This window comes from Podarcis melisellensis (assembly GCF_964234715.1).
Source record: "Podarcis melisellensis genome assembly, chromosome: 4".
Classification (NCBI taxonomy): domain Eukaryota; kingdom Metazoa; phylum Chordata; class Lepidosauria; order Squamata; family Lacertidae; genus Podarcis; species Podarcis melisellensis.
Genome location: NC_138531.1, coordinates 4,400,696 through 4,421,875, shown reverse-complemented (window position 1 = coordinate 4,421,875; position 21,180 = coordinate 4,400,696). Strand labels below are relative to the sequence as shown.

Here is a 21,180-nt window from a genome sequence, read left to right as displayed (position 1 = left end):
GGCAATTGAAATTCAGACACAAGGAGAAAAGTTTTTAATTCTAGGAATATATGCCCCAAATGATGGAAAATCGGAATTTTTTAAGAAGCTGCATGAGACTATGCTGGACTATTTGGATTACAACAACATTATCATGTTGGGAGATATGAACGGCGTCGCCTCAGTGAATATGGATAAGTCGCAAAGTGCTAATATAACGAAAGACGGCAGACTACCAAAAACCTTTTTTGAAATGACTGACAATTTGGATTTGATTGATATATGGAGGATCAAGAACCCTCTAGGGAAAGAAGGAACTTTCTTTTCTGAGGCCCACATGACATGGACGCGAATCGACCAAATATGGATAACTAGAGGGCTGGCACCTAAGACTAGAAAAGTGGAAATCTGCCCAAAAACCTGCTCCGACCACAACGCTTTGAGAATGGAACTGAGATTAAATACAACCGGATCTTTCAGATGGAGAATGAACGACGCTTTGTTAAGAGATCAGGAGATTGTTAAGAAGGCCCAAAAAGTTTTAAAGGATTATTTTGAAATAAACTTAAAGACAAATGTGGAAAAAAGAACAATCTGGGACGCAAGTAAAGCAGTTATGAGAGGGTTTCTAATACAGCAGAATACGATTAAAAAAAGGCTCTGGAATGAAAAGAAGGAGAAGATTTTGGAGAAAATAAGAGAAGGAGAGAAAAAACTGAGATCCAGGCCTAAATCAAAGGAAGTATTGAGAGAAGTGAAGTTTTTCCAGGCACAATATTCGAAACTGATAAATCAAGAGGTGGAATGGAAAATTAAACAAATGAAACAAAGATCCTTTGAATCTGCTAATAAGTGCGGGAAGTTGTTGGCTTGGCAGTTGAAAAAGAGACAAAAGCTTAACACAGTTACAAATCTAGAGATTGAAGGGAGAATGGTTCAGAAACCCGAGGAAATTAGAAAGTGTTTCCAGAGATATTTCAAAGAACTTTATTCACAAAGGCCACAAAAAGGCTCGGAGGTGGACCAATTTGTCACAACTAATGGATTACAAAAAATACCCCAGGAAATGAGAGCAACCCTGAACTGTAATATTACAATCCAAGAAATTGAATGCGCCATTCAGAACCTCCAACTGGGCAAGTCTCCGGGACCTGATGGACTTACTTCCAAATATTACAAGGCATTGAAGGAATCATTGATACAACCATTGTTGGAAGTTTGTAACCAGATTATGGAGGGGAGGAAGGCACCGGAAACGTGGAAAGAAGCTTTCATCACGTTGATACCAAAATCAGAAACTGAAAAAACTCAACTTAAAAACTACCGTCCTATCTCACTCCTAAATGTGGATTACAAAATCTTTGCAGACATTTTGGCAAGCAGGTTTAAGAAAGTATTAAATGAAGTGATTCATAAGGACCAAGCAGGCTTTCTCCCTGGCAGACATCTATTTGACAACACAAGAAACATCATTGACATTTTGGAATTTTTACAGACTAACTCAAATACAAGAGCGGTGTTGATCTTTATTGATGCGGAGAAAGCCTTTGACAACATTTCTTGGATGTTTATGAAGAAAAATTTGGAAAGGATGGGAGTAGGGCGGGGGTTTGAAAATGGAATAGAAGCAATTTATTCAGAACAAAAAGCTAAATTGATAGTAAACAACGTGGTAACAGAGGAGCTCAAAATTGAAAAAGGGACACGACAGGGGTGCCCTCTATCTCCTCTGTTGTTTATTTCAGTCCTGGAGGTGCTATTGAACATGATTAGAAATGACCGGTTGGCACAGGGAATTGTGGTCGGAGAGAAACAATATAAACTGAAAGCATTTGCAGATGACTTGGTATTAACATTACAGGAGCCAGCCTCTAGTACTAAAAGAGCGTTAGAATTAATTTCTGACTTTGGTCGGGTGGCGGGATTCAAGCTGAATAAACAAAAAACTAAAGTTTTAGCAAAAAACTTGACAACTACTGAAATAGAGGAGTTCAGAAAAGAAACAGAACTAAATGTGGTTAAAAAAGTAAAGTACTTAGGGGTGCACCTGACCTCCAAAAATTTGAATTTGTTTAAGGACAATTATGAGAAATGTTGGTCAGAGATCAAAAGAGACTTGGAAACATGGTCAAGACTGAAACTTTCCTTGTTGGGCAGAATAGCTGCTATAAAGATGAATGTATTGCCGAAAATGCTATTTTTGTTTCAGGCCCTCCAGATCGTGGATAAGGTGGAATGCTTTGGAAAATGGCAGAGGGATATATCTAAATTTGTCTGGCAGGGCAAAAAGCCCCGAATAAAGTTTAAAATACTAACAGATGCGAAAGAAAGAGGGGGGTTTGCCCTGCCGGACTTGAAGTTATATTATGAATCTGCAGCCCTCTGCTGGTTGAAGGATTGGATTTTGTTGGAGAACACCGATGTCCTCGACCTGGAGGGATTTGATAATGCTTTTGGGTGGCATGCATATTTGTGGTATGACAAGGTTAAAGTTCATAAATTGTTCAAAAACCATATTGTCAGAAGGGCAATTTTTATGGTCTGGTCAAAATATAAAGACTTATTGGAGAGTAAAACTCCGAGGTGGCTCTCACCGATGGAGGCCAAAGCACGTAAAAGACTCAATATGGAGGCCCACTGGCCTAAATATTGGGAAATAATTGAAAAAATTGGAGATAAATGGAGGTTGCAGAGTATGGAAAAGTTAAAAAACAAGGTGCGAGATTGGTTGCATTATGCTCAAATTCAGGAAGTTTTTAAAGCGGACAAAAAAGTGGGTTTCCAGGAGGAAAAATCGAAACTAGAGACAGAGTTGCTTGAGCCAAAATCTAAGCTAATTTCGAGAATGTACAACTTGCTGCTTAAATGGAATACACAGGATGAGATTGTTAAATCCTCTATGACAAAGTGGGCGCAGGACTTGGGGCATAACATTATGTTTGAAGACTGGGAAAGGTTATGGAACACCGGAATGAAATTCACGGCATGTAGTGCCTTGAAGGAAAATATTATGAAAATGACATACCGGTGGTACATGACCCCAGTCAAGCTTGCAAAGATATATCACCTGTCTGATAATAAATGTTGGAAATGTAAAGAAGAGGAAGGGACATTTCTACACCTCTGGTGGACCTGCCCGAAGGTGAAGGCCTTCTGGGAGATGATACATAATGAACTAAAAAAGGTGCTTAGATTTACCGTACCCAAGAAACCGGAGGCCTTCCTCTTGGGCATGGTAGACCAGAGGGTGGCCAAGAAAGATAGAACTTTCTTTATGTACGCTACTACAGCAGCAAGGATCTTGATGGCAAAGCACTGGAAGACACAAAATCTACCCACACTGGAAGAATGGCAGACGCAGCTGATGGACTATATGGAACTGGCTGAAATGACTGGCAGAATTCGAGACTCGGGAGAAGAAGAAACGGAGGAAGTTTGGGAAAAATTTAAGGACTATTTGAAAAAGCATTATAAGTTGTATGAATGTTAAAAAAATGCTCCTTTCTAGGAAAGTACAGCTTCAGTATCGGTAAATTTTTGAATTGGTAAATAAGGCACAACAAGACAGAAGTGGTGTAATGAAATAATTTTATTGTGTTGAAATTAAAAATTAATGGATTTGGATTGAAATGCTTAGAGACCAGATATCACGATAAAATGGAAGATATATTATTATGTTTAAAATAAGTCAACAAATTGCTGAGGTTTTGGATTTACAGAGAATGCAGTGCTCGGAAGATGGGGGGAGCCCATTAGATTTATGGAAATATGTTTTTGCAATTTGAATTTTGTATATTATAAACCTAATAAAAATTATATTTAAAAAAAAAAAAACAGAAGAGGTCCAGGACAGGCTTCGCGGACCTCTCCGCAAGGAGCGGGAGCGCTCCTTGTGGAGAGTTCCCAGTGCGCCCAGGCTTCGCGGCCCCGCCGCCGGGCTTCGGGACATCGTTCCGATGCCGGGCGGCGGGGGGAGGCTTTCCCGCCCCGCCGCCGGGCTTCGGGACATCGTTCCGATGCCGGGCTGCGGGGGGAGGCTTTCCCGCCCCGCCGCCCGGCTTCGGGACATCGCTCCGGTGCCGGGCGGCGGGGGGAGGCTTTCCCGCCCCGCCGCCCGGCTTCGGGACATCGTTCCGATGCCAGGCGGTGGGGGGAGGCTTCAAAAGCCGTCCGGGGGCTTTTAAATCGCCCCGGACAGTCCCGGGGCGATTTAAAAGCCCCCGGTTAGGCAGGCAGGGGGGGCAAAGACTTTTGCCCCCCACCCGCCTTGGGATGAGGTCCAGGACCTCTTCCCAAGGCGGCCGGGGGGCAAAAGTCTTTGCCCCCCCGGCCTGCCTTCAAAAGCCGTCCGGGATAGCGGGAAGCGCTTCCCTGCTATCCCGGACCGCTTTTAAAATGCTGGCGGTGGGGAGCAAAGCCTTTCGCCCCCGCCGGCCTTCCTGGACCTCTTCTGAAGTCCGGAGGGGGGGAAAAGGCTTTGCTCCCCACCGCCAGCATTTAAAAAAAGGTCCCCGAGATTTCCCTATGGGCTTTCGTCTTGCGATGCAAGCCCATAGGGAAAATCGTCTAGCGAAGCGTCGCAAAAACCGAAAAACCCTTTCGTCTTGCGGGTTTTTCGTCTTGCGAGGCATTCGTCTTGCGGGGCACCACTGTAGTAGACTGGGAAGCAGATACATTCTAGAAGCACGGCAACTGGCCGCTAAATCCCTTAAGAGCAATTCTCTGACAGAATATATTATATGATACACCAAAGAACTGAGATGATGAAGCAGAGTTGTAGAAGATTCCTTACTACCTTGTTTTTCAGAGTTTGGGTGCTAGGTTTCACCACATAATTTCACTGTTGCCTGTCATATTTTTGTGTGTTATTTTTCAGACGCTGTTCTGGTGTATTGTACAGTATAGGTCAAATGCTGCTTTTGTAACTAGAGATTCTTCAGGAATAAAAGCATCACAGCCATGTTTGTACAGTACATGATGTGATATTTCAGAAAAAGTATGTGGATTAGTTTTATATAAGTCTGTTAAGGAAGGAATAAGTTAATATCAGGCAATATGAAAAAACCATTAAATGTTGCTTTTAAGTGCACTATTCATACTTAAATTAGTAAGATTTACTTCTGAGTAGTAGACACATAAAATTCCACTGTTGACTGCTGTGAGTAAAATCATTCTCTTGAAAAGATTTAGTCATAAATCCCTTTATAAAACTTGACTTTTTTCTCCATAATGCTTTCTATTTAATTCTGTGCTATGGTTTATATCAAATATTTATTGAAATGTGACTTGAATACCCAGACACTGTCAAGATGGTTCAGTGATTTAGTGGTGTTTCTCCTACAGCTTTTCCTGTAATCAGCAGATGCTCTGGGATTATCATAAATATTTCCTTTACACACACACACACACAAACTTACATGCTTCTGATTGAATTCAACTTGATACATAATAAATATCCCATGATGATCTTCAACCTTCTGTTTGTACTATTGCCTCTTAGTCTAGACATCCACTTTTCAGGGCTGCTTAGTTAAACTGAAGCAGGCAGAGAGAAACAAAATATTGTTCTATATACACCTACTGCTGCCACCCTCACTGGAGTGTTAAAGACTACCAAAACTCTAATTTCTTTGTTGGGCTAATTTTCTGCTCTGTTTCCTAAACTATATATATAATCTTAAATTTCAGACATCAAGGTGTTCACTACAACCACAAGGTAATGGCATTCTAAGTCAGCCACTGTCAGTTCAAATCTCATAAGCATATGTCTGAAATTTAGATTTTTTTTGTTGCCTAAATGTGCAGCACCTTACACTTGTTTACATTGAACTGCATTTGGTATTTTACCTCCCATTCACTCACTTTGAAGAGATCCTTTTGGAGCTTTCCTCACCCATCACTCTAAATTATTTAGGAACAAGTTAAAAGGCATAGGTCCCAGTACCAGTCCTTGGGGGACTCTACTTTCTATAGCCTTTCATTAGGAAAAGTGACCATTTATTCCTACTCAGCTGTTTCATTACCAGTTACTGATCTGCAAGAGTTCTCCTTTTATTATTAACTTCTAAACCTATTCAGTCTTTGGTGAGCTGCTTTGTAAAACCTATTTTTGATTTAATTTATTTAATAAACTTTATTTTTATTTTTCAACACAAAAACATAGAAAGTCATCAGAGAGATGCTTATATAATAATGGTATGTGTATAGCATTATTCTACATAGGTATATTAAGCTAACACATAATTTGAAGCATATTTCGTTTTTAGGTATAGATAAGGAGTTATGGAAGTCATTCGTTGAAAGTGTTTAGTACACAATGTCAACTGAAACAACTCTCCGATCTAATAAGTTAGTGAAACAAGGTCTTACCCCAGGGGTCAGCAAACTTTTTTTGAGGGGGCCAGTTCACCGTCCCCCAGACCTAGTGGCGGGCCGGACTGCACGCGGCAGAGGGGGCTTCTCTCTCTCCCCCTGCCGACCTCCTCTGCCGCTCTGCCTGCGGTTGGGAGGTGGCACCACCGTCTCTCCTTTTTCCCAGGCACAGGGCCAGCAGGCGCGCCAAGCTCCAGCCCACAGCGTGGCCATGGGGAGAGGCCGGCAAGCGGGCCATGAGGCTTCCTATCAAAGCCCAGCCCCCTTCCTCCGCAGGGCGGGGAGAAGCCAGGAAGAGGGAGGGAGGAGATGACGGCGCGGTGAGGGAGGGGAATTGCAAAAAAAAATGGCACCCGTAAAAATTGTGGGGGGGGATGGTGATCGTGCCGACCCAAGCAGCCATTGCAGAACCGTTTGCGGGCTGTATCCAGAGGGCAATTGGGCCGGATCAGGCCCACAGGCCTTAGTTTGCCGACCCCTGCCTTACCCTTACAATAGCCATGCTGGTTCCAACTCAGCAACACTTGTTCTTCTATATACAGTGGTACCTCGGGTTAAGTACTTAATTCGTTCTGGAGGTCCGTTCTTAACCTGAAACTGTTCTTAACCTGAAGCACCACTTTAGCTAATGGGGCGTCCTCCTGCTGCCTGCCGCCAGAGCACAATTTCTGTTCTCATCCTGAAACAAAGTTCTTAACCCGAGGTACTATTTCTGGGTTAGCGGAGCCTGTAACCTGACGCGTATGTAACCTGAGGTACCACTGTACTTGGTAATTTTATCCTTGATTGTGCTTTCCGCTAGTTTTCCTGGGACAGATGTTGAGCTAACTGGTTAAGCATATATTTTTAAGCATATATTAAGCACTTTTTTTTTTTAATGGAAACTTTCCGGTCCTCAGGTATAGAGGCTGATATTAGGGACAGCTTACATATTTTTTGCTAGATTAACAATTTTGCATTTGAGATCTTTAGTGCTTTACATTTTTTGTATTAGCAGTTTAGCAATTTTGCATTTGAATTCTTGGGTGGATGGCATGTGGATCCAGTGTTTTGTCAATTGTAATTTTGCCAATAAGGCCTCAAACTCATAAAGTCATATTCTTTGTTCCCCAGCTAGAGAATGGAGCAAAGCTAATTTTCATATAAAATGTTTGCTTAGTTTTAAGCATTTAATATGTAAGATGTGCTCCCTTGAGCTGTTTCACATGAAGGCCTTGATATCCATATATTTTGTAATCATCCATTCAACTATGTGGCCTCAATATACCACAGGGTGCATATCTATATATAATAAATCCATCTTGCCAGTAATTTCACTGATCTTGCTTCAACAGATAACATTTGTAACATGCCCTTTGAGCTTTCCACCTCACCTAGGACTTTTGCAAAAGAGCTGTTGTTTCTGTGGTAGGAAACAGGTTATCTATGTCTCAAGTGAGACAACAGAATATCTGTTTCTACTAGTGTTTATATAGTCTTTAAAGTCCAATAAGCTTTCCTGCTTAGCTGGGATGTATGCTGCTCCTAGAATGCAATTCAGTACAGTTGGTGTGTGCTCAATAGGACTTACTGTTGATTAGGATTAGGACAGTGCCTGCACACTGTCTCACCAGAGTGGTGCTTGCTCTGGTTATCTCCCGCTTGGACTACTGCAATGCACTCTACATGGGTCTACCTTTAAAGGTGACTCAGAAACTTCAACTAATCCAGAATGCGGCAGCTAGACTGGTGACTGGGAGTGGCCACCAAGACCATATAACACCAGTCTTGAAAGACCTATATTGGCTCCCAGTACGTTTCCAAACACAATTCAAAGTGTTGGTGCTGACATTTAAAACCCTAAACTGCCTCAGTCCAGTATACCTGAAGGAGCGTCTGCACCCCATCGTTCAGTCCAGATACTGAGGTCCAGCTCTGAGGGCCTTCTGGCGGTTCCCTCGCTGTGAGAAGTGAAGTTACAGGGAACCAGGCAGAGAGCCTTCTTGTTAGTGGTGCCCACCCTGTGGAACACTCTCCCATCATATGTCAAGGAGATAAAGAACTACACAACTTTTAGATGACATCTGAAGGCAGCCTTGTATTTTTATTTACAGTGGTACCTCTAGTTGCGGATGGGATCTGTTCCGGAGGTCCGGCCATATCCCAAGGTTTTCGCAACCAGAAAGACCACTTTTGCGCATGCACGCACAGCAAAAACCCAGAAATATACTTCCGGGTTTGCCACTTATGTATCCTGAAATTTATGTAACCGAAGGGATATGTAAGCAGATGTTTGACTGTATTTATTTATTTATTTAATTTATATTCTGCCCTATACCTGGAGGTCTCAGGGCGGCTCACAGAACAAAGCCAGAACACAAAACCACAAAATATATAATCAAAATAAAAACAACCCAATGTTGTTGTTGTTTAGTCGTTTAGTCGTGTCCGGCTCTTCGTGACCCCATGGACCAGAGCACGCCAGGCACATCTGTCTTCCACTGCCTCCTGCAGTTTGGTCAGACTCATGTTAGTAGCTTCGAGAACACTGTCCCACCATCTCGTCCTCTGTCATCCCCTTCTCCTTGTGCCCTCCATCTTTCCTGATATCAGGGTCTTTTCCAGGGAGTCTTCTCTTCTCATGAGGTGGCCAATGTATTGGAGCCTCAGCTTCAGGATCTGTCCTTCCAGTGAGCACTCAGGGCTGATTTCCTTAAGAATTGAAATCTTAAGAATGGCAAGCCACTCCAGTATCCCTGCCAAGAAAACTCCATGGACAAAAACAACCTAATAACAGGCCCCCCCCTTTTTTATAAGTGCATAGTGTTAAATAGTGGGTAGACATAGCAGACGACGCAGAGATTTCTCCAAAGCAGCTCTTTATTTGTAAGCTGGAACAGAACTGAACAGCAAACAGCTCAGCCGGCCTGCTTTTATAGGCAGCCGGCTGTCAATATTGTAGCAACAACAACCCAGGGTTTCCCACCTAAGGTAACTGACGTGGACCTGAGTGAAAACTATATACACACAATACTCCTGGTGGCCAGGGTGAGAACTTCAATACATAATACATAGGATGTCAATCAAATCAACAAAGGCCTGGTTAAAAAGGAACGTTTTTGCCTGGTGCCTAAAGATGTATAATGAAGGTGACAGGCAAACTTCCCTGGGGAGAGCGTTCCACAGACCAGAGTATTGGGAAGTTTTTAATGTTTTTAAGTTTTTAATGTTTGACGTTTTATTATGTTTGTATAGGTGTTGAAAGACGCCCAGAGTGGCTGGGGCAACCCAGCCAGATGGGGGGTAATAAATAATAATAATAATAATAATAATAATAATAATAATAATAATAATAATAATAATAATTTAGGATTAAGTAGGATTGCACTGTTGCTAATATGTCCCTTCTTGTGCCATAATCTGCTTTTTATACCCAAATAGGCATTTTCCCCGCTTTTTCTATTTGGTTCTCTCTTCATACTTGGCAGCTGCATTACGTTTCTAAACACATTCCAAGAGCTAGCTTCACTGTCATCTCAAATCAGATATTTTGCTTTCCAACACCTTTAGGAGAAGGTGACATAGCTAGTACCTCACTGATAACCACAACTCTTCATGGATGCTCCTCAAATACAAATGACAAGTAAAGTAAAGCTAGCCTAGAGCTGGCTTGTTCTACTTTTTAAGCTCTGCACAAGTGTTTACAACAGCCTGGCTTAATTCAGAATGTTGATGTTTTTAAAGTTAATTTGATTTCTATTCCCAAAGAACAATATTAATCTTGGGACATCAAGTACTTCCAAGAGCAAAGAAAGACTACCCTAGTAAGAGAGATTGTGGACACATGCTTTGCTGTATGCCACTAGAGCTTGATTAGACCTAGAATCTGTTCTACTCTCCAGATTTTGGGTAGGGGAGAACTACTACTGTACTTCCTACCTCACTGCTAGACTTTATTAACCTCTTACTAACATGGATGCTACTCCTTCTGTAGCGGATCCCACACTCAAATAAAGGCTTTACACATTTATTTTGGCTTCCTTATGTATTTACATACCATGCCAACAATAGACTTCACAAGGGGCTGCTTTCTGAAAGTGTGGTTTATAGCCATCCAAACCGTGTGCGTGGATGTCTTTGCCCATATACTAATAGGCAAAGGAGAAACCTGGAAGGCAGAAGCAACCACTTTGGGTGAGTCATTTGTAAATACCGCTTCAATATGGAATACAGCAAGCAGCAACTTGCAATTCAGTGTAAATGTAGCACTGTTAGCTCAGAATCTAAATGCTGATACATGCAGCATGACACTGACTTCCAATATCTAGTGAATTCACCACATTTTAGCACAGGATGCCAGCTCCACTGCCTCATTGTAAACAGCTGCTGGCAGTTGCTGAACTGCATCAAATGTTCCTCTCAACAAATTCTCAGTAATAGATTTTAATTTTCACAATTTCTCTGGTTATTTCGGTATTAGCCCACTTTACCTCTCTTGCATGCCTGCTGCTCCTGTTCTATACTACTTGCCCTGGAATCAATTTGTGTGAGTTCCAGCCCCCAACCTTTCCCACACACTACATCTCATCTCTCCAGCACCTCAGATCTCCTGCTTTCTCTGTCAACAGCTCACAAAGCTTCTTCCTTGAAGTAGTTTGACAATTGACCTTACTCTGTCGCTTCTTCTTAGTTTAGGTGAAGGGTGATGAAGAATAATGGAGGGAGAATGTAGTGTTAGAGGAGGGGGTTCAGGCGAACATTTCAAGGTTGCATGGATTGTATAAGCTGACCTGGCATCATATTACAGCTGCAAGAGTGAAAGGGTTGCATGACTTTTACTTGGGTGTTGCAATCTTATTCTTTGTAATCTTCAATTTTCAGTCCCAGAATTTTTAACTGTACCCTGGAACCTATTCTTAGGAGCTTTTTTGTGCTTTTTTGTAACCATACTTTGCCAACTTCCAGCTTTTCTCTCCAGGACAAAGAGTTGTAAGAGAAGATTGAGTTTCTGTATCTTTAACAATTACATAAGAGATAGAATTTTTGTAGGCGTGGCTTGTCATATAGGGTGAGAAAGGTTTGTCTGTTAATTATTATTATTAATTTCATTTGTATACCATTTAATATTTTTAAGAAAAAAACTCATAATGGTTTACAACACATTAAAACATCAAATAAAGCAATCCAGAATAAAACATTACTGAAGAAAGTCAAATATATAGTATAAATTCAAAGCAACGTAATTAACAGGAAAGTAAAATATTAGCTTAATAATAATAATAATAGTAATAATAATATACCATATTACTTATACCCCGCCCATGTGGCTTGGGCTTCCCAGCCACTCTGGGCGGCTCCCAAAATAATAATAATAATAATAATAATAATATGTGATCAAATATCAAACATTAAAAACTTTCCTAACTTCTTAAAGATTTTAAAATAAAACATTACCAAAACGTCAACTACAGAATACACATTTAATGTAACAAAGTTAACAAAAATTATGTTTGTTGGTTGTTGTTGTTATTATTATTACTATTTCCCAGTCACTCTGGGCAGCTTATCTGCCTTCAGATAAAGGACTACCTTCAGATGTCTTCTAAATGTCGGATAGTTGTTTATTTCCCTGACGTCTGCTGGGAGGGTGTTCCACAGGGCGGACGCCACCACCGAGAAGGCCCTCTGCCTGGTTCCCTGTAAGCTTACTTCTCGTAGTGAAGGAACCGCCAGAAGGCCCTCACCGTCTAGGGTAAGGTTACCAGATTTTTTTCGATGAATCTGGGGAGACTTTTCAACTTCAATGGATTTTGTATGGGGACTGATTTGTAAATCCGGGGATTGTCCCTGGGAAACGGGGACGTCTGGTAACCTTAGTCTAGGGCTTTAAAGGTCAGCACCAAGACTTTGAATTGTGCTCAGAAACGTACTGGGAGCCAATGTATATCTTTCAGGAAATCTTAAAGATTTCAAAAGAAAACATTGCTAAAGGAAGTCAAATATAAACTGCACATTTAAAACAGAATAATAAGAGAATAAAATATTATCATTAGCATATAACGTATTTGCCGCTCTTGCTGCCAGTGGTGGTTCATGGCCATTGGTGGTTGTGGAGGCTCAGGCCCAACTACATCTGCACTAAGAGACAGCCAATAGGTTAATCCCCTTTTCCGCCCAACTCGTAACGGCACAGGCTTCCTGCTTCCTTCCATGGCCTCTGGTCACCAGTAAAGGAAAAGGGGAAGGGCGTGACAGGGCCATTGCTATAACCCAGCTGAGGTCAGGATGCGACCCATTGGTACACTGTCTCTCTCTAGTGACTAGTACTGGCAGTGCACTTTCAAGTACTACTGGAGTAGTACAATTATATTTTATATATATATACACACACACATATATATATATATACACACACACATATACATACATATATATATATATATATATATATATATATATATATATATATATATATATAATTTATTTTTATATATTATCATGACCATATTGGAAAGGGGTGATGTATTCATGTTAAATTAAAAGTAAAGGAAAAGGACCTCTGGATGGTTAAGTCCAGTCAAAGACGACTATAGGGTGCAGCGTTCATCTTGCTTTAATACAATGCCCTCACAATTCTTACATCAAAATTGAGCATTAGTTCAATTCCCTGTTAGGAATTAAAGCAGTGGCCAGACATTCCTTAAATATTCAAAAGCTTTACTTGCAGAGCAGATGATAAAATAATATATCGGCATTCGCAGGACATGCTTATTCAAGCATAGGTTCAGCTTCACTTAAAATATAGCTTCTTGTTTTAAATCACACACTGTGTCTCCCTCTTCCACCTCTGCACTCGGTTTGCACTTTCCTATAGGCCTTGCAGCTCCATGAAGAGATTCACATTTCAACCTTTCTCTGTTCCATTCAGAGACCCAATAGCTGCTGGACTGCTGTCTCTCTATTCATAGAGAGCCCTCTCTATATTCTCTATTCAGAGAAAAAACATTAACACTTTCCTTCTAGCAGTGTTCAGAGAAGCTTCTTTATACAGCCATCTCTTTATGCTGTGACATCGCAGTGAACTCACACAAAATGGAGTATGTGACTTGGTACTTCTCATGTGACCAAAGTTAGCTAACCACATGAAAGTTACTGGAGCACATGCTAGAATCAGCTAGTAACTAATCAAAACTTGAAATTGCTTTCTGTAAACACACAGCAATATCTATTTAAGCAATCCCCTTTCAACAAATGAAATCAGTATATCTAACAGTATGGGCATTTCATATGCCTAATTTTCATATGAATCAGCTTTAGACACATTCTGCAATTATCAGATTTAAAACTGTTCAAAACAGCACATCTGTAAGTGCTCACTCAGTTCTCCTTTCTGTTGCTGGGATGGACAGATGGACAGCCACTGTAAGCTTAGAAACAAGTTCCTGTGCACAGACCACATACATCTTTGATCCAAGAAAGATGAGTTCCAGTAAGCATAATCTTGAGTTTGAAACCTTTCCAAAATCAAGGATTCAAATAAGCGCGACTGTAAGCAATGACATAAATACAGTTTCACCTCTCCTTTTTTCAACATGAAGATTAATATTCATGTAGAAAACAGCAAGTGCAAATCACAAAGCATCTGTTTTTCCCTAGGTATGCTTGCTGGATACCTATTACATTTATCTGCTTCCTGATGCATATACCCAGAGAGAAATGCTGAAAGTTCCTTGCATCTTACATTTAATGCTCTCTTCTTGACATGAGTAATTATATCCAAGTCAGAAAAAATAATGTGAATCAGCTCTGAGCCATGTAGTGAACCTGGCTTTCAAACACAATTTCCAGCAATCAAAAGTGAAGCGGCAGGAAAGAAAAAGAAACCCAAGAAAATATCTCTGAATGGAATGCGTAGAGCTAGAGGTGCTCTAAGATGCTGCTATCAACTTACCAAAGTGGAAAATGTCAGACTTTGCCACTCGCCACTAAGAATTAGATTATGAAATCGAACAAATACTATTTAATACCCATAGTAGAAAGTGTATTTTTGCAGGATGTAGGGGATGAGGTGTACATGTTTGGGCATATAAACATTCACTATGGTTTTATGCAATTTCACAAGGCCTTTTCAGACATTATGGGGTTGCTAATCTAGGTTTGCCCCAGGGACTTTATTGAACAGAGCTACAACCAATCCCAATTCTGATGGGTAAATCTACATTGCTTTACTGTTGTTTTTTAATGGTTAAGTGAAGGAGTACTACTAACTATTACCATATTTTTCGCCCTATAGGACGCACTTTTCCCCCTCCAAAAATGAAGGGGAAATGTGTGTGCGTCCTATGGGGCGAATGCAGGCTTTCGCTGAAGCCTGGAGAGCGAGAGGGGTCGGTGTGCACTGACCCCTCTCCCTCTCCAGGCTTCAGGAAGCTCTGCGCAAGCCGCGGGAGTTCCCCCTGGGCTCCCCCGGCTTGCGCAGCGCTGCCTCTTATCCCGAAGCCCTGGCGCGCTCAGTCGTGCCGGGGCTTCGGGTAGCTCTGCGCAAGCCGCGGGAGGGCTCCCCCGGCTTGCGCAGAGCTGCCTGTTCTGGGGTCGGGGGAAGCTCGGGCTTCCCCCGCCCCAGCCTCACGCCTTGGGGGGGAAATATTTTTTTTTCTTTATTCCCCCCCCCAAAAAAAAAACCTAGGTGCGCCTTATGGGCCGGTGTGCCCTATGGTGCGAAAAATACGGTAAATGGTTTCAAATATTATTATTTATTAATTGCCTTCCACCTATGCCCCAAGGCAATGTACAAAATATAATAAAAACAGTTACAAAGCAGCACAACAAATGAGATGAGTTTAAAACAATTCAAAATGAGCAGCTATGGCAGAGCCCTATTGCTCTACCCAGGAATACATGTTAGAACAAAAATGTCCTCTCTTGTTTCCATGAAGTAGAGATACTGGGTATCTGTTGTAGCTCAGTGAGCATGCTGTTTCACAGAACAGCGGAAGCCTTACAGAGAACCTACTTCTGAATCACTGTAGAGTGGACTTCTAATATTTTGGTGCAACCGGTTTAGAATTTCAACAGCCAGGTTGCTCACCAGGGCAAGGCAGTTTGAGTATTTTATACTGATCCCGGTTCAACTGCACTGGTTACCAATTAGCTTCCAGGCCCAATTCAGAGTGCTGGTTTTGACCTACGTATAAAGCCTTAAAGGGCTCAGGACCACAATAGTTCAAAGCCCGCCTCGTCCCATATAAGCCACCCCAGACTGTGTTTATCATCTGAGGCTCCTCCACGTGAGGTCCAAAGGGCGGCTACATAAGAATGGGCCTTTTCTGCAGTGGCTCCCCATTTGTGGAATGCTCTCCCCAGGGAAATTCATCTGGCACCTTCATTATACGTCTTTAGGCACCAGGCAAAAATGTTCCCTTCAACCAAGCCTTTGGCTGATTAATATTCTACGGCCTATTCAACGGTGACCGTGTATTTGTGGGAGGGTTTGGGGGGGTTGTTTTTGTTTTAACTATTTCTTTTGTGCTTTTATTCTGTATTTTAATCTTGTGAACCACCCTAACATCTTCAGATGAATGGTGGTATATATTTTTTAACAATTACAGCAGCAACAACAACAACAGGAACTTGAAGGAGACACTCCTACAGAACATAGTGACCTGATGTGTATATAAGGGGCAATGTGGTCTGCAAAATAACCTGGTCCCAAGCTGTACAGGGCTGGATATGTTAGTACCAAAACTTGAACTTGGCTTGGGAGCAGATTGGCACTCATTGCAAATGCCACAAACAAGGTGCTGTATGCTGATGGTAGTTTGCCCTCACAAGCAACCTGGCCACTGCATTCTAGCCACCACATTCAGTACTAGCTGCAGCCTCCAGACCAATCTTGTGTGTAGTCCCACACAGAGCACATTGCAGAAATATAACATTGAGGTTAGCAATGCATGGGCAATGTGCTCAGGCTGTCCCAGTTCAGAAATGGCATAGACAACTTCCTGTACATGGGAGCTGCTCAAAGTGCCCACTTGTCAGATTCAGTTTATTAAACCTTATCCAGCCCACCTCTGCCTCTAGACACCAGTACAGGACCTGCACAGCCATCTCAATTGTTACCGAAAAATAGAGTTGAGGAGCATCACTGTAATAATGCCCCCTCACTTCATATGTCCTGTTGACTTGCTCCCAAAGGCTTCATATAGAGGTTGAATAGCATTGGAGACGAGGCATCTCATAACTCAAGAGCCAGGGAACTGAGGGACACCCTTCCAGTGGTATCTTCTGGAACTGTCCCTAGAGATAATCACTGAGACAACCCAGGAACTACTGCAGAACAGTGGCCCCGATACCTGTTCTCCCATTGAAAGCCCAAGAGTAAGAAGACCCAGTTCAAATGCCAACCCAGCTAGGAAGCTCAACGAAGCTCACTGGCTGATCTGGGGTAATTTTTCTGAGGCTTGTCTTGAGGATATAAACAGGATGGGGAATGTGTACTGCCCCAGACTCCTTGAAAGGACTGTCACATAAAAGGACTAAGATGAACTTGAATCCGGGCTTTTGTTCATATCCAGAGCTGCTTCTCACTAACAACGACCAAAACAATCTACAGTAGTTATGCACCCTCATGGCAATTGCTACAGCTTAAGATGGCACAAACATTGGATATGAATGTAATACATCCATAAGAATTATTATTTTCTCAGACCCCCTGATGCTTATTCATACATTTTTGTTTGAAGCTGAAAACCACATGCAGTTTTGGAGCTACTCGTATATGCAATAAAGAGCTAAGACTACTGTTCATCAGCGCAAGGATTTTCCCCTGCATCCTGGAACCACTCTATTCCCCCTCCCCCTCCGCCCCACACCCCCTACATCTGTTCTGAGGTTTCCCCTAAACTGCACTGGACATCTACGAATCCCCTTGTATCAGTGTAAAGAGAAATACTGCCCCATGGATATTGAATGGTTAACATTTGCATGTGTTAACTGTTGCATCAACAAAAAAAGGTCTCTCACCATGTTGATGCCCTTTTAAGAAACTTTAAAATTAAAACACACAAATATATATAGACAGAATGGGGAGGGGAGTTTCAGTACCACAGGACAGCCAATTCCTGTACTTTAAGGAAATAGCAAGCCGTCTTAAGTGGAGCAGGCTAGTTTTGCATGTTTTAGGGTGAGTTATGACCCCAAATGTGTAAAAAGGTTAAAATGCCCTCATATCAAAGTCTAGCTGCACATGGAAATTTCTACAAATTGCATGATAGGAAGAAAATAGTTTTGTTCTTCAAGAGCCATACCAGGAGCCTTTATTAAGTTTTGAATTGTCTCTAATATGGCTATTCTTCTTTTTCAGGCTAGTATAATCATTCCAGTATTTATCTCTTTTGCAGTTGCATATTTAAATTCAAACTATGTAAATTCAAAAAGGCACAATCATCTTACATGCTTAGTGCCATTCCTTTGAGTCTTGTGTGTATCTAATTCTGGTTATATGTTTGTGCAATTTTCTCATACAGTAAATGAAGCTAAGTGAAAATTGCTTCTCTCTTATTGGATTTTAAGTAACAATTGTCCCCCTGATGCAGGAGATAGAAGAGGTTATTTTATTTTCTCCTAACAGCCAAAAGGTGATCATACTTCTAAAATTCGTTGAGATTGCCCAAGAAACTGTGTAAAAAACTCATCCATCATTGTGAGCCCCTGGTCAGGGAATGACAGTGCAGTAAATATCTTCAGCAGCAGCCTTTTAATGTACAAGCTGTTTTCGGTTGGGATTTTCAGCACTCACATAAAACACACTGTCATGAGTGACTGCCTGTGCTCCAAAGTCATTACTATTGGGATGATGGAACATCTTTCAGCGAATAACCAAAAAACTCTAAATGTCATGTCAAGTTTGTTGAAACCATTTTCAAGCCTTGTTCAAGGTTACATGAATATTGAATATGCCTTTTTTAAAAGAAAAAAGTGTAGGATCTATCAGAAGGTTTGTTTAGACAGGTAAATTGAAGAGTATATTGATTTTTTATAATTGCCTTATGTATTGTTTAAGGCCCCAAGTGAATCTACACTTCATTTTGCCTCTTTAATAGAGCAAATTACGGGGACAATAATGAACTATGATATTCCCAACTGCATCTGGTTAGGGAGTTTTGAAGTCAGAATACTAGAGTAGATGGCCTGATCCAGCCAAGGGACCTTCTCAATGAGATTTTTGGTGTGTACAGGGAGAGGAGAGGAAAATGATATCCTTACATCATTGGATACAACCCTGTGTATCTGGAAGCTGCTATGTTCACTTTCATGAATTTACAAATGTAAAAACGCCCTATATCGGTTTTATTGATGTCTACTCATCTGAGCTAAACTGTTACTTGGGGGTGGGGGGTGAGGCTCGCCATTCTTTTGTTTCCTCTGGGACTAATTCTTTGTTTAGAAGATTCCAAGACGTTATTGGTTTCAATGTGAGGGATGAGTGTTCAGCATTTGAGAAGCGCTCCTGCTTTATATTTATGAAATGTCAGGCTAGGATTCCAAAGACCATCCTACCATTTCCATGTACCCAAGCGTGCCTTGGAAAGTTTAAACATCCCGCTGGGCTTGCTTACAGTATGTGGCTCTTTGGATCCTAGCCATAAATTTTAACTTGTCCATGGGTAGACTTCGTTATTTTTATTAACAGTTTTTCTTCAATGTGTTTTAATTAGATTACAGTTTAAACTTTCGTACTCGGTTCTTTCAGTTCATTAACCAAACGCCCGCTCTTCTCTTTAGAATGTAGAATTGCACAGCTTTGCCAGTTTTCAGCAGTTGGGGTGCTTGAGTCAAAAATAATTGTTATTTGTCTGTTTTTTACCTTACAGAAAACCAGAAAGCACCAACAGAAAAGTTACATTTGCACCACAATATGAACACAACATCAACAAGGAATCCAACGAGCAAGGACCTTAATTTCAAGATGGACACTAATTCATCTGTAGAAAAGAGAGCAGCTGTTGGGAAAAAGGGCATTAGTAATGGAGGAAGTAGAGGGAAAGAAATGGAGCTTGCTGGCTTTGTTTCTAAAGGAGAAGCAATTCCTGAAGTAGAAGCTCTGCTAGCAAGATTACGAGCACTGTAATCTTTGACTTCACCGATCAAAGCAAAAACTGAGTCCCTTAAGATGTTCAAGAAAAATGTATGTCTATAACAGAATATACAACTTCAGAAATGCAGGTGGACCAATTCTCCAAATCAGAAATACCTGCAAGTAAAAAATTAGCATGTTCCTCTCTTTCAGAAAGACTAATTCATTAGCTTTTCACATGCTGTGAGTATTTGATGTAAATGAGCTTTTGAGCAACTGATCTCCATTAGCTTTCTGAAGCAATACATGTTTATTTTCTGATTGGCACCATAAAGAAGCTTTTCATGGCTGTTACATGTTTTGCATGATGCACATTTGATGTATGGATTTATAATGTTTTGTGCCTGAATACAAAATTGTTCTTTGTATTCCTGTAATATGGCATTGATGTCTTGCGTAGTTGGAAGACAATTCAAGGATAATGAAAGGGGGGAAATTTTGGTTCACAGATCTGTTGACTGTTGATTAACACTCATTCCCCCTATGTGCTCCACTTTAAAACAATTGTAAGCTATTGACTTAAATTTTTAAAAATGCAAATCAAGCTATGTACATCCTGGGTATTGTGCATTGCAGAGTCTGAAATTTTAGTAGAAAAAAGTGCAATACAATATTACATAAGTTATAAATAAGTTTAATAGTATAGCTTGATTCTTCATCAGGTAAGTGCTAAAATGCATTCATTTATTGCTAATCTACAGACAACACTGCGTATCTATGCATAAAGTGATATCAAATGTATGATAAGATGTATATCCAACCTATAGTTGTTACTCAAACTTGAAATATAAACACAATTTTGCCTTAGCACAAATTTATGATTATTAAAGGAACTTAGTTACTCTTTGACTGTGACTCATCTTAATTTTTCTGTTGCGCACAGAAAGACACCTAAGGAAATATTTGCCAGAATTGGCTTTTTAAATCACTTTGTTACAATGCATGCTGTTGGATTTGGTAGAGATTTCTCGCATAATTAATCAATATTGGTGTATTTTTAATTCATTTGTAAATTGCACATCACTGCAGTGTAGACTAATTAATTACTCTTGCAATAGTATATTGCTTCTGGTTTTAATTGGGTTGGAAAACTGGATCCATTTATGAGATCCTTATAAGATCATACCTGCAGATTATTTGGACATACCAATTACCGGTAATAATTTTCTTCAAAATGTTGTGTAGGAGCTATTTTTAAAAAATGCATTGCCTTAATTATTTTTGAACAAATAAAAGCAGAATGTTGAAACAGATCAAACTTCAAATTCCTCACCAAAATGGTTTAGGGATTATTGAATTTAGTATATTTCTTTGTTACACATCTTCTTGTTTATTTGCTCCTTTAAAAATCGGACAAATATGCCTTTGGAAGATGTGAATTGCTTTTTAATGTAAATAACTCAGATCACTTTTCGTTGTTAAATATAGATCATTTCTGTGTCTTCCTAGCATTAAGAACCAAAGTGGACTTTGCTGCTGTTGTTGTTGTTGTTGTTACCATTACCTATTGCAGTTATACCCAGATTTCCTCCAGTGGCTTAAAATGGTATACACAGGTCTCTAGCTTCCCCATTTTATTCAGGCAGTCCTTGATTTGCACTGTGGGGCAGTGCGAGGAGGCACCTCTCTGTGGGGCAGGGGGGCAGCTCAGAGACCAGGGGTGGCAGCCGTGGCTGGCCAGAGGACTCCCAAGGAGAAGGGAGGGGGGAGAGGAG

At 40.9% G+C, this 21,180-nt stretch overlaps 1 protein-coding gene across 1 annotated transcript in view; it reads left to right on the top strand.

Annotated features, from left to right (window-relative positions):
• DIAPH3 (diaphanous related formin 3) overlaps window positions 1-20,311 on the top strand; it is a 128,846-nt gene extending 108,535 nt beyond the window's left edge. The window contains exon 28 of the mRNA XM_081907301.1: window positions 19,203-20,311. Within this exon, the coding sequence (XP_081763427.1) occupies window positions 19,203-19,459 (257 nt within the window). The 3' untranslated portion in view covers window positions 19,460-20,311. The remainder of the gene's footprint in view (window positions 1-19,202) is intronic.
• Window positions 20,312-21,180: the final 869 nt, after the last annotated feature.